Below are 14,575 nucleotides of genomic sequence, written 5' to 3'. Positions count from 1 at the left end.
AAAAGTTTAACACCCCAACCACCCTGATCCAGATTGGGGTTCAGGTGCAGGTGTTGTAAAATGGCAGTTCTTGGTTTTTAACAAACCACATGTGCAAGTATGATCACACATTTAATATCACATGTAGAATCTATAAATCTAGTTTGGAGACAAATAGATCTACACAACTACACAGCTATTGAAACAACTAGTGTTGCTGAACATCTTAAGATCTATGGATCAAAGGAAAGTTGTTTCACATTTTGTTGCCCATGAAGCAAGCAGAGATGGAAAAACTGGTGTGTGGTTGTGGAATATTGTGGGATATATATGTTCATAAGAAACAACATTCGCTGAGATGAAGTTGTCTAAGTTTATTTATAGCATCCAAAATATTTTTCATTATAATTGTTTGTGGTTTTGCTGTTCCATCCAGAAGCGATTGGAAGACTGTTAGAGAATATGCTCTTTCTCACAGCGAGTTCTAGAATTTCTGTAGGAAAGTAGACTTTGCTTACCTTGGGAATGCCATCACCACAGAATGTTTTGGCAGGAAGTGGTTTAAAGGAACAAGCAAAATTGCAAGGAGCATACAAAGCCAAAGAACTCTTCATTGTAACTATAAGCAGCTGAAACTGCAATTATCATAGAATCATAGAACTGATGAGTTGGAAGGGACCTCAAGGTCCTGCAATGCAGGAATCTCAGCAAAAGCGTCCATGGCAGATGGAACAGCAGACCAAAGGAGGCTAGAGCAGGACTGGCAACTCTCTACCAGGAGACAAATACATGCAACTTGCTCCAGGGACCTATGGATCAGCTCCAAATTTTAGGGCAGACTTTGTTCAAGCAGCAACCTTAATGCTTCTTTGTGATTTTCCGGCTTAACAAGAACTATGACAGATCTTCACCATTTTTTAATAGAATCATTCATTAGGATCGTGGCTGATGTCTACATACCCAGACAGCATGTAACTGACAATGGGGGAGATGCCCTTTAGAACAACATGTACAATTTTTACTCCTGATCCCCTTGCAATGACCACATGGAGCTAGAATTCAGACAAGGGAAGGCTCTTAGGCAGATATAGGAGATAAATAGCCATAAGCAACATCCTAGAGTATGAGCTACAGAAAACAGATGCCTTTCAGAAGCTCATTCAGGCTGTCACAAGGGCTGCATCTCAAGCAGAATGTGAGGGGAAAATAGAGCTGGCAGTCATGTCTTTCCTTATTTAACAAACAGTGCAGCGCTTTAATTTGGCATTTGTGAACTGAGTGCTAACAACTACATTTATTTTCTTATATAGTTTATTTTTACTAAACTTTCTTATCCGCCATCTAGCCCAAATATGGCTCTCATAGCAGCTATGAACAAGTCAGATATAAAGTACAGAGTTGATAAAAAAACAAGAGAGTAACAGTTAACCGAAAGCAAATGAACAAACCCTTCCACAAGCAGCAACTCAGTCAGCAGGAGCCTGATACAAAAAGCATCCACACGACTCCATGCCCACTTTCAGCAGATATCCTTTTATTACATATATGCTATGTTTGTTTGTGTGTTCTTTCCGTAGAGATTTGAGGGCAAGAGCTTCAGCAGGTGCACTACTACCAGGCAAACAGGGCCTTGTTGTCTTCTTTAGAAAGTTCACACAAACAGTTCAAGAGTAGCAAGGTATCTCCAAGGAACTTGGATGGGACAATGTCAATCACCATCTTCCTGAGGTCCGCGGGGCTGTTGTGCAAGGGGTTGGAACTGAGGTCTGGCCTTTGCTTCAGGATGCCGTACGTGTTGATGAGGAATTCACTGAACACCGGGTGGACGTCCACGTGGTAGCCCATCTTCTCCAGGCGAGCAGTCAGGTCCAGGTAGCGCTGGGTCATGGCTCGGTACTTCTTCTCGTCCACAGAGCCATCTAGGGATTTCATGGAGACCTAGGTATTTTCATTAGATATACACACACATATACACATACATATATACATTTTTAAAAGCTACTGCTAGCACGTTATGGAAGGGCTAAAGATCCTAATTTTAATTTAGCATCAATAGGAGCAGAGGAGAAATAGGGTCAAGTTAAATCAAAAGTTTTGTTGCATTGTTTTGTAAGGGAATAAATTTTAGATGTTTGTAACAAGTTTCTGCCTGCCATAGGGCTAACTATGAAGCTCAGTGCAATTTGGGCAAGGTGTGAATATTTGAAGGGGGGAGGAAGGGGGGAAGAGTAAAGTAATGGATGCAGAAATGAAATTTATTAACAAAACAGGAAGCAAAAAGGTCTGTGCTTCGAAAGTTCAGTTGCTAAAATCAAGAAACCTACGAGTGCTTAATTTGATGTTGGATTGTGGCCATGATACACAAGCATTTTACCAGTGCAAACACATTAATGGATTATATCATTATCTTGGGTCTGACCAAAGAAGACCAAAGTGGGCATGGATTTGCGGGCATATTAACAGCAAGTGTGTATTTTGGGAAACAGAGTTCTCTCGGTGAGAAATTGTCTCCAGAATCTGACAAGACGTGAGCTCTGCCCATTGAATGATACCCCAAATCCACACAAGATATTCAAAAATTTTCTGGGAATAGTAAATTAGCTGAGGAAATTTAAACTGAAAGTGTCCACCAAAGCAGCTGAAAGAAAAACAATTTATTTAAAATATTTCATTGGTGTTGTTTACACCTCAGACAATGTTCTGCTATCCAAATTTCAGATAATGCATCGCATTTTGAGTTAGGAGCAATAATTCTACTGAAATCTGATGGCTTCTAGCAACCATAGCAGACACATCCCAAGCGATAACTGCTGCAAAGACAACATAAACACACTAAGTAAGTAAAAAGTCACTGTGGGAATATCAATTGCCTATGTATGATTTCAGTATATTTATGGTTAAGTAGAAACAGACCAGAATTCCCTCTGAGACTCTTGAAATAGCTTTTAAAAAAGATACAGAGATATGCAGGGCAACATGGACTTAATTACTGCCAGCTTTTAGGAGACAAGAGAGCAAATCAAAGATAAACAATATAATGAAGTGATAATTGCTGGGCAGAATTTTGCTATGCAAAAACTAAACAAGGAAGGGTTTACTGATATTATGGCTGCTTCCAGACTGGTGTTTATTATGGAATGGTTGCTTCGGTGCGTGCAAGTTTTTTTGCAGGATTCACATAATGCCATTGACGTCAAAATACTCACCTGTATTCCCCCCCCCCTTAATTAGGATTTGCTGTTCCCAGAAAAAAAATCTGATAAGGTTCAAAATAAATTCTATGGCCCATTTGCAACACATCAGTGACCCATTTGCAGGATTAAGCCCCCATCTGGAATCCCCCTATCACTGTGTCAGAGCAAAGCCTCCATTACAAAAGGCTCGTCCACCCTTTCTGTTTGCCCCTCCACTTTCCCCAGGAAAACCAGCTCTTTGCAAGCATCAATGTACGGAAAACCCAACTGACGTTTGCCCCAATTCAGTGGTAAAGAGCAGGTTTTCCTTGGGGGAAAGCAGCAGGACAAGTGGAAGTGTGGACAAGCAAACGTTGTGGCACATTCCTTGGAGGCCATTGCCTGGGCAGCCTCTTGCCAGTGGCTCTAACAGTAGCCTCTTGGCTAATAGGGGGCTGGTGGTCTCCTGCCCACCTTGTTCCTAACAAGGCAGATCTTCGCTTTGGGACACCATTTTGTGGTTTGCCTCAGGTGCCAAAATGTTTTGGGCCAGCCCTGCCCATAAGGATGGTGGGATATCTAGAGATATTAATAAATTTGGAGGCAGGCACCTTATGGACCAATAATTTCCCTCTCATTCTCATAGGCATTCCAGTTAAAACAATTTAAATACAGCTCTTATCTGCATTTAGTAGAAACTAAGGAGGAACTTAGCTGAATTTAGCAGAAATGTAAATCTTTTCCAGACCTATGAACAAATCTGCTCTGTAATTTTCAGCTGCATTAGAGTTAACTGAAAGTACTAAGGTACCCTGGTAATATGATTGCTTCTTCAACAGGATGTGATACTATGGCATTGTTAACAACTGGGTATGGAGTGATAATGAGTGATACCAATAGGTAGATGTCTTTAGGAAGTTGTTTTATGGCCAAGCAGGTCTCTGAGACCTAAGTGACTAATGTTTTGACAAAAAGACAACTTTACCTTAAAGTGCTGGGACTCACCTGTTTGATTTTCTCAGGAATATTGGACACTGTGAACCCGTAGAGCCTTGTGATGCCAGGAAACACATGTGCAAGAATGCGCCTGTCTAACTGGAAGGCAATCTCTCCCACGATGCGCCCGTTCCTCTTGCTGTTCTGAGTAATCTCTATATCTACAAGGAAGTGGAAGAAAGAGGCTACTTCGTAGATCTACTGGGCCTTAGCTATAAGAGGCCAGAGTTTATATTAAAAACAGGCATGTCTGAAATGTATACATCTCCTTGGTAGTTGAGATGCCAATCACACTTTCATCCATCTATATTCTGTTGGTGAACTTGTTATCTGAGGGTTCATCCAGACTTCCTTTTGCACCAGGCTTTCTAGAAAAGGGTTCATGTTTTCCACGTCAAGGTCTGAGCAGGGTTTTTTGTTTTGTTTTTGGACCTGCCACTTTCCCTGGGGAAACCCGCTGTTTGCTGCTGAATCGGAACAAAGGCGGTTGGAGGATGGATGGCGGCTAACAGATTGAGGTTGAATCCTGACAAGACAGAAGTACTATTTTGGGGGGGACAGGAGGCGGGCAGGTGTGGAGGACTTGCTGGTCCTGAATGGGGTAACTGTGCCCCTGAAGGTCCAGGTGTGCAGTCTGGGAGTCATTTTGGACTCAAAGCTGTCCATGGAGGTACAGGTCAATTCTGTGTCCAGGGCACTGTCTACCAGCTCCATCTGGTATGTAGGCTGAGACCCTACCTGCCCACAGCCTGTCTCACCAGAGTGGTGCATGTTCTAGTTATCTCCCGCTTGGACTACTGCAATGTGTTCTCCATGGGGCTACCTTTGAAGGTGACTCAGAAACTGCAATTAATCCAGAATGCGGCAGCTAGACTGGTGATTGGGAGTGTTTGCCGAGACCACATAACACTGGTCTTGAAAGACCTACATTGGCTCCCAGTACGTTTCCGAGCACAATTCAAAGTGTTGGTGTTGACCTTTGAAGCCCTAAACAGCCTCAGCCCAGTATATCTGAAGGAGCGTCTCCACCCCCATCATTCAGCCTGGACTCTGAGGTCCAGCGCCGAGGGCCTTCTGGCAGTTCCCTCACTACGAGAAGCGAAATTACAGGGAACCATGCAGAGGGCCTTCTCGGTAGTGGCACCCGCCCTGTGGAACACCCTGCCACCAGATGTCAAAGGAAAAAACAACTACCAGACTTTTAGAAGACATCTGAAGTAGGAAGGGGAAAGGGGCACACTAGGGGGTACACCAGTCTTTTACACCAGCCCCATGCCATGTCTCAGTATTACCATTCAAGTAGAACGTATGGGACTTCCTTAACTTGTCTGTGTCTGGTGCATCAGAAAACCAGACTCTCTTCTTCCTGGGCATCTCTTGAGATTCAAGCTGTGCTTTGCCTGCGCTTGGGTCCTGGGCACTGCCCCAAAGGTGATAGGACTGCCTTTCAGAAATCCCCAAGGAAGAACTTCCTTTGCGTATTTTGAGGTCATCTGAAAATGTGGTCTGAGCTTCCTCCTTGCTCGCCAAGCGTGTGGGGTTGGAGGAAGCTAATTCTTCTGTCCATGATGGTGAATGACTCGCCGTGTCTTTTGAACCGAGTAGTCTTGCAGCCTTGTAGTGAGCTACAACAAAGCACATTTAGCAAAGGGTTTATTCCAAATTCAAAGAAACATCAAGACAAAATGCTGATGCGTGAGAGTCTCCCATGCTCTTCCCTGTCCAATAGGTCCAATACTACACACTTTGATGGCCCCTTCCAACCCCAGTACAATGCGGCTTCCCTCCCGCTTCGTCTCCCTTGCCTTCACCAACTGACAGCACTATGAGCTGCGTCATGTGCCCCTTCCCCTCCCTTCTTCTTCAGACCAACTGTCAATGGATTTCTGTTAACAACCTAACCAGGAAGGCAACACAATTTATGTAGCTTTGTACACCACTACAAACCATGCCAATAGCTGTGTCATTCAGAAATGTCCACTTCTGCAGCTAGCATCTCATGTGAAGCTGGCTATCATTTAAATAGGCCCAGAGATAGGATTTTATCACTTGCAATAGGTAAAGGTAAAGGGAGCCCTGACCATTAGGTCCAGTCGTGGCCGACTCTGGGGTTGCGGCGCTCATCTCGCTTTATTGGCCAAGGGAGCCAGCGTACAGCTTCCGGGTCATGTAGCCAGCATGACTAAGCCGCTTTGGTGAACCAGAGCAGCGCACGGAAACGCTGTTTACCTTCCCACCGGAGCGGTACCTATTTATCTGCTTGCACTTTGATGTGCTTTCGAACTGCTAGGTGGGCAGGAGTAGGGACCGAGCAACGGGAGCTCGCCCCGCCACGGGGATTCGAACCGCCAACCTTCCGATCGGCAAGTCCTAGGCTCTGTGGTTTAACCCACAGCGCCACCCGTGTCCCATCACATGCAATAGCTGCTACTAATCAATGCTATGTCTGATCTCATGGGCTGAAATTGGAACCTGTTTAAATTATCCATAAAATAAACTGCCACACCCTCTTCCCTTCCCCAGAGTGGATATCTAGTGACCGTTTCTCACCCACGCTTAGTGCTAAGGGCGTCTGAGCCTTATCGCCGCCAGGGAAAGGGCCGTCCATCAGCCACGCTTTCTTGAGTCCCATCAGTTCTGTGGGTTCCTCCAGCTGTTTTCCTCCAATGGTGGAGCACGACATGCTTGACAAATGTCCGGGTTTCTTTTCTCCACTTCTAGGCTGAAAAGGGGGAGGCTCATTTTGGAGCTGCTTCAGCGGTGACTGGGCACTGGGGTTGGGCAGAACAGTGGGCTCCTTAGAGATGACATGTGAGCAGTAACCAAAATCTTCTCTTCCAATATACTGAGCTACAACAACAACAACACATACAGTTTTGTTAACTACAGCAAGGAATGCAGTTTGTGTATTTGTAGTTGACTGACATCTGTGTCAGAGTCTCTGTTCCAGAGAAGAAAATTAACTTGAGATTAAAGTTCCAGAGGTGCCGTACACCCTTAAAGAGACAGGCTATGCAATTTAAAAATGCAGCTTGGAAGGTACCCAAATATTTGCCCTATGTGTCTGAGGATGAGATGTTATTTTATAGAACAGGCAAACCACTCCTCTTGAGAGAATATGGAAGAGGAAAATCACAATTGCCGCCAAATATATGGCAACAGCCCAATATGCAGGCTTATTGTAAAGACAGGGAGATAGATCGGCTCCTCTGCACCAAGGAGGATCTTATCTGGGGGGCGGGGAGGGAGAGAATTTCATTTTGACCTTTTGATCTTTAAAGCCCTTCACGGCCTAGGACCCTCGTACCTATGGGACCGCCTCTCCCGGTATGCCCCACGGAGAGCCTCAAGATCCATAAATAGCAACACCCTAGTGGCCCTAAGGAAGTTAGATTGGCCTCAATCAGAGCCAGGGCCTTTTCAGCACTGGCTCCAGCCTGGTGGAACGCTCTGTCTCATGAGACCAGAGCCCTGCAGGATCTGATTTCTTTCCGCAGGGCCTGGAAGACAGAGTTGTTCCACCTGGCCTTTGGCTTGGAGCCAATTTGATTCCCTCCCTCACTTTCTTTTTTCTTTTCCTTCTCCTCCTGCGATGAGGCATTTTAATATTTTAGTTTCAATATTTTAATGTTGTATTTTACTTTTGTTTTAAGTTGTAATCATTCAACTTGTTTTTATTATTGCTTGTTAGCCGCCCTGAGCCCAGCCTTGGCTGGGGAGGGCAAGGTATAAATAAATTATTATTATTATTATTATTATTATTATTATTATTATTATTATTATTATAAAGCAGCCTTTATTATTGCTGGACTTTTACTTCCCCAGAAGAGGCAATTGAGGGATTTTTCTGCCTCAGGCATCAAAACAACTTGACCAACCTTGGCTGTGACGCACCTTGATGGTGTGGGGGGGGTGGCTGTAGAGGGGGATTTGCTACAGCACCACATGCAGCAAAATGTCTTGGACTCTCCTCTCTCTACCCCCTCAAATACACAGACACCATACCTAAAAGGTAAAGGTAAAGGTACCCCTGCCCGTACGGGCCAGTCTTGACAGACTCTGGGGTTGTGCGCTCATCTCACTCAAGAGGCCGGGGGCCAGCGCTGTCCGGAGACACTTCCGGGTCACGTGGCCAGCGTGACATCGCTGCTCTGGCGAGCCAGCGCAGCACACGGAAACACCGTTTACCTTCCCGCCAGTAAGCGGTCCCTATTTATCTACTTGCACCCGGGGGTGCTTTCGAACTGCTAGGTTGGCAGGCGCTGGGACTGAGCAACGGGAGCGCACCCCGCCGCGGGGATTCGAACCGCCGACCTTTCGATCGGCAAGCCCTAGGCGCTGAGGCTTTTACCCACAGCGCCACCCGCGTCCCTCTACACCATACCTACCCTTACCTTTAAATAGTACTGACTCAGCATAAGCAATTCTCAGCACTGATTGTGTCTTTTCTGGGGCCATCTTTCTTCCCCATCTCTTGAACTAAGTTGCACCTTTTTTTGCAAAAAGTAAGTTGCACCTTCTTTGTTATAGCAGCAGCAGCAGTAGCAGCAGGAGAGAATGATGAGAGGTGCAGGGGGAGACCCCAGAGGCGTAGCAGACATAACATCCTGTCCTGCACCAGTTCCTTCAGGGTAAGTGTCGATTCCTCTGACTTGCAACCAGCCCACTCTTCCCCCACTCCAACTTCACGTGTTTAAGTCCTTCCTCAGAATAGATCTCAAATTTCAGCCACATCAGCCTCCAAGCTCATGTTTTTAAAAAACAAAACCCAATTTTATACTGAGTGAATAGCATGTTAAGACACAAACCTGGAAACTTTTAATTTTCCAAAAAAATATTACCTAGTTTTATTGTTATCATTGCATTTTATGTGCAAAACTCTTTGCTGTTAGCCACCTTAAACACGGGTAGAGGTGTAGTTGAATATTTAAGTACCTAAACCAGATGACAGTGGCCATCATCTGGTCAGGAACTGTTGCATACAAAGACTGGAATTTGCTCCACTTTCAGGATTTCTGGAAAGGACATTGTCAGCTCCCCAAGACAGAGACCTGTCTACTTTTGCCTTTGTAACTAAAGCTACGAATGGTGTTGATGAATGTATATGCTTTATTTCTAATGGATTATTTAATATTGCTTTATTTGATATAAATTGTTTATTTTAAACTTATGTTTTTATTATGACGTTTTGCATTGGATCAGATTGCTATTTTGTGTGTACTCTTTGTTGTCTATTTTGTTGTTTCTTCAGCTTGTGTATAGTAACATAAGAGTGTGGATTTGAAGAAGAGTTTGGATTTGATATCCCGCCTTTCACTCCCTTTAAGGAGTCTCAAAGCGGCTAACATTCTCCCTTCCCTTCCTCCCCCACAACAAACACTCTGTGAGGTGAGTGGGGCTGAGAGACTTCAGAGAAGTGTGACTGGCCCAAGGTCACCCAGCAGCTGCATGTGGAGGAGCGGAGATGCGAACCCGGTTCCCCAGATTACGAGTCCACCGCTCTTAACCACTACACCACACTGGCTCTACATAGAAAGGTGGTATACAAATTAAAAGTAAAATGAAATGAAATTTCATACAAATGAAATTAATGTGCTTGCTAAGCCTACGTAGTTTCATCCAGTTCTGCTCAAAAGCTGAAACAGGAAGGTGCTGAGGCCAATGCAGGTTTCTATTACAAATGTCTCTTCCTCTAATGAGCATTTTACGCAGATGGGCTGACTAGGCCACGTCTGGCTGAGCTGCACATATAAATTCAAATGCACACATAGGCAGGAATATGCTTATCACTTGTTTATTTCTAAAATGTTTTCTAAGTAAATTTGTAAAGCTGCTCCTTACCTCCTTTTACCAATAAACCAGCATCAGTATACGCAGGAGAAATTGGAGACGTTAAGAACTGGACTTGGCTGCTGTTGTCACACTGTTGACCCAACATAGCACGGAGTTCATAGTTTTCCCTGAGCAGCCTAATCTGATTTTTCAGGTGCGCATTTTCGTCTTGAATCCTTTTCATCCACTCTCTCTCCTCGGTCATCCTCTTCTTCCTCCTTGGTGAGGAAGGATTAATTGGTAAGGAACAGCCTTGGCTGGACAGGTCACTTGTCCCAGTGCTTTGAAAGGCTCACAGGAAGCTCAACAGGTTTAGAATGTTTCTACGGCATTATGATGTCGCCACCTCTTAACAGTACGCCCTGTTGCGCCACTGAAATCATTTATTTTGGCTAGGCCTGTGGGCAGCCGAATTAGATCACAGCCATACCACATTTGAAGCACATGGCTTCTCACAAAGAATCCTGGGAACTGTAGTTTGCCCTGCACAGAGCTAACAACTCCCAGCATCCTTAAAAACTACAGTTCCCAGGATTCTTTGGGGGAAGCCATGCATTTTAAATTTATAGGACAGATGTGACCAAAATGGCACGGCTTACCCACTGGATGGAACCCAGCCATCCCAAGCATCCACCTCTGGCTGCTTATGACCACCAGGTCAGAAGATGGGTTTACTGAGAACACGGCCATTGTCCCTTGACAACAACACATAAGGGAGCCTCTTCAGGGACAGCAGGCTACCCCCTGGAGTGACCTCCCTCAGGTAATTTGTGATGTGGAGGTGGCAATTAGCTTTAAATGTTTCCTTAAAATATGCAGGCTTACCCAAGTTTTCCTGGATTCTGTCTCCTAATTTTTATTTGTGTAGTTTTGTTTTTTCAAATGCTATTGGATGCTGTTGGTGAATTGTTATTGTTTTTATGTAAGCCACTTAATGGTTTTTATTAAGTTGTTGTTGCTATATTAAGCAGTATTATTATTTTTTTAAAAAGGAAACTTATCAGTAAAATGGTACTGGGAAACCTCTGAAGATTTTCACTTATATATGTGTTGGGTGTTCTACAACTTTATTAAATTCCAGCACTCATTTGAGGCCGCCTTTTGAATGCTTTGCTTTTCTCTCTCCCCGGTTGCATCTTAAGGTGCTTTTCGCCTCCCCGCTGCTTCCATCGCCAGCCCCATGTGTCGGGATGAGCCAAGAGCTGCGCAAGGTCAGAGGGGGTGAAGCAGTAGCTGCTCCCAGCCCTGACGGCTGCATGGCTCACTTCTGGTCACAAAAGGCAAGGGGACACACTTGAGCCATGCAGGCACATCATTGCTCTGTCATGCACCCATCTCACAACTCAGTTTCCACTTACCATCGTGCCTTTGAATGCTCCAGCCAGTTTTTCAATAGCTTGGCAGAGGGGAGGTGGCGGTTAATGGTAAATGTAGCTACAGATACAAGCTGCCTGGGTAGGAAATGGTTTTCACATGAACCCTCGGCCAGATGACAAACTTCTTGTGCATCTATTCAGCACGTGGGTCTGGTTCCTACATGCAGCAGCCCCACTGCAATAACTTCTGGGACATGGAGAAGGCCACGTTTCAATGATGGGGAGCCTTCAATGTCACAAACCCCTATATTAGAATCTAGACTCTGGGAATTCCTGAGCAGAAAGATGCCACAGGTCTAATGCACAATTCACTCCCCGTTTAGCCTCCCCATTTCCCCAGTAAGCCCAATTGTTCTGAACATGCTAGCTCTTTTTCAATAGAAGTTTAAGCACATTCAGAAGGCAGACCCATCCTCTATAAATAATTTCTGACCGTCTCCAGCAGCAGAGCTGGCAAATGGGCTGGTGCCAACCAGTGCCTCTCCATTATTCGCCTGCTGCAAAAGCACTTTGAGGGCAAAATTCATTGGATCCACGCCAAACCCAACATCACAGTCCAGGCTCGTTAGGAGTCCTGGGAGAACTGTTAAGATTCCAACCTGTGGGGCCAGTTTCTGTTGTTGCAGCCTGGTAACAGACAGCACCCTGGTGGTGCTGAGGCCAATTGCATACCTATGCTCTTGCTTCTTGCCCATCAAGGCTGACAAACACTAGCAAGACTGACTGGATGGGTCCAGGAGCAGCTGGTGCCTTGTTGCGAGAGTGAATTATGTTCTCTGCCTTCAAAGGGGTGGCGATAAACCTCTCTTGAAGAGACTGGCCCTGGATCCAGAAGTTTAGACCCGCCTCTTATCATTTACTTCTTGGGCAAGGTGATGGGGGCAGCAGCTGCTGCAGAGTGTTCTTGGAGGAAGCAGATTATCTGGAGCCATTTCAATCTGGCTCCAGGCCCCGTTTTAGCACTGATGGGTGCCCTTTATTGGGATGGAAGCGGAGGGACTGGCAGAGTTATGAGAAATTGAAAGATAAAGTGCGAGACTGGCTTCATTATTATCAAATAATGGAGGTTTTTAAGTTAGACAGGAAAATCGGTTTCCAGGTGGAAAAATCAAAATTGGAGACAGAATTGTTAGAATCCAAAACTAAGAACTTGTCAAAAATGTATAACTTGCTGTTGGAATGGAATACACAGGATGAAATAGTTAAATCAGCTATGATCAAGTGGGCACAAGATATTGGTCATAACATTATGTTTGAGGACTGGGAACGGTTGTGGACCACTGGTATAAAATTTACGGCATGTAATGCCTTAAAAGAAAATATTATGAAAATGATTTATAGGTGGTACATGACCCCAGTCAAGCTCGCAAAAATTTACCACTTGCCTGATAATAAGTGTTGGAAATGTAAAGAGACTGAAGGTACATTCTTTCACCTTTGGTGGACATGCCCAAGGATTAAGGCTTTCTGGGAAGTGATTTATAATGAAATGAAAAAGGTATTTAAATATACCTTTTTGAAGAAACCAGAGGCCTTTCTCCTGGGTATGGTCGGCCAATTGGTGTCAAAGAAGGACAGAACATTTTTTATGTATGCCACAACAGCAGCAAGAATACTCATCGCAAAGTATTGGAAGACAGAAGATCTGCCCACCGTGGAAGAATGGCAGATGAAGGTAATAGATTATATGGGACTGGCAGAAATGACCAGCAGAATCCGAGACCAGGGAAAAGAGATGGCGGAAGAAGATTGGAAGAAATTTAAGGACTATCTTAAGAAACATTGTAAAATTATTGAATGTTAGAACGATGTTGATTTTGAAATTAAGTGGTTTTTAGCTGTAATGATTATGTAATTAAGAAAAGAAAGGTCAAAAATTATATAGAAATTAGGGGAAGGATTTGCTGAATTGAACTAATTAGAGATTGGAATACAGAAAGGGGAGGTATGAGGAGGTCGGGAAAGTAAGTTTTATGAATATAGGGGATTGAAATTATACTGGTTGTATGTGTTTTGTATGTATTTTTGTTGTTTCTGTTTGTTCTTTTGTTTTTTCTATTTTAGATAAATCTTTTAAACTTTAATAAATATCTTATAAAAAAAAAGGAAGCGGAGGGACTGTAACCCTGTGGCATCTTCTTGATTTCTCAGCAGCTCTGGGAACTTCTGGAAAAGGAGTTGGAGACAGCATTGCCGTTCTCTTCCTACCTACAGGGTCATCAGCAGGAGGTAGATCTAGGAGATGGTTGCTTGGCTCCCTGGCTTTGGGGCTGTGGGGTCCTTGGAGAACTGAGGCTGAATCCTGATAAGGAAAAAAGGACTGTGGTTGGTGGTTCCCATATCCAGGAATGAGATGCATGACCTGTTCTGGGAAGGGTTGCACTTCTCCTGGAAGAAAGAGTCCTAGATTCCAAATCGTCATTTGAGTGCCAAGCCAGGAAGGCTAATATTCCAGTCGCAGTCATTCCAGGGCCAGGATATCCTGGCCTCAGTTGCCCATGTTCTACTGACCTCCCATATAGATTACTACAATGCACTCCACACGGGGCTACACTTGAACAGTCTGGAGGCTGCAGCTCACACAGAATGTAGCTGCTAGATTGGTAAATAGGACAGCCTGGTAGAACCAAGGGTCACGAGTCCAGAAAGCTCTGCACTGCCTGTCAGTGAGCTACCAAGCCCAAATCAAGGTGTGCGTACCAGCATGCAAAGCCCTACATGGCTTGGGATCCCAGAGCCTAAAGGAGCAACCCGGGTCCTGTTGGAGATGCCACTTCTGGCTGCTTAGTGTTTACCATGACAGGGTCTTCTCAGTGGTGGCTCCCTCTTTGCAGAATGCCCTCCTGCATGAGGTATGCCTGACTTTCAGGAGAAAAGTACCAAATTTCAGTAGAGCCTTCAGATTGCGTGGAGGGTTTTACTTGCCTTCCAGCAACCACAAGGTAAGGCCTTGTACAAACCTTTCCCCCGCAACACAGCAGGATCAGGGCCAGATGCGCACAGGCCAAGGCTTTCGTGTGTGTCACTGTGTCTATCTACACAAAACATGTATTGAGTCTTCTCTGGTAAGAGAATTATGTTCAGCTTGGGGTAAGTAGATCAAATGATAAGAAGGGACTTGCACTCCAGGCTACGTAAGCTCCAAAATGCTGGCCAATGCTGGCAGACGTCAAGGACCACGAGTTACTTAGGCAATGTGGTCAGCTGTAGCCTCCCCGC

At 44.7% G+C, this 14,575-nt stretch overlaps 1 protein-coding gene across 1 annotated transcript; it reads right to left on the bottom strand.

Annotated features, from left to right (window-relative positions):
- Positions 1-1,492: 1,492 nt before the first annotated feature.
- Positions 1,493-10,499, bottom strand: SPATC1L (spermatogenesis and centriole associated 1 like). The gene is made up of 5 exons (XM_053362483.1): positions 9,990-10,499; positions 6,699-6,998; positions 5,441-5,773; positions 4,158-4,309; positions 1,493-1,917 (listed from the first exon to the last, which is right to left on the bottom strand). Exons 1-5 carry the CDS (start codon positions 10,183-10,185, stop codon positions 1,591-1,593), a joined length of 1,308 nt encoding a protein of 435 aa, XP_053218458.1. The 5' UTR covers positions 10,186-10,499; the 3' UTR covers positions 1,493-1,590.
- Positions 10,500-14,575: the final 4,076 nt, after the last annotated feature.

This window comes from Podarcis raffonei, chromosome 1 (assembly GCF_027172205.1).
Source record: "Podarcis raffonei isolate rPodRaf1 chromosome 1, rPodRaf1.pri, whole genome shotgun sequence".
Classification (NCBI taxonomy): Eukaryota; Metazoa; Chordata; class Lepidosauria; order Squamata; family Lacertidae; genus Podarcis; species Podarcis raffonei.
Note: the sequence above shows the minus strand (reverse complement) of the source record. Positions and strands in the feature narration are given on the sequence as shown.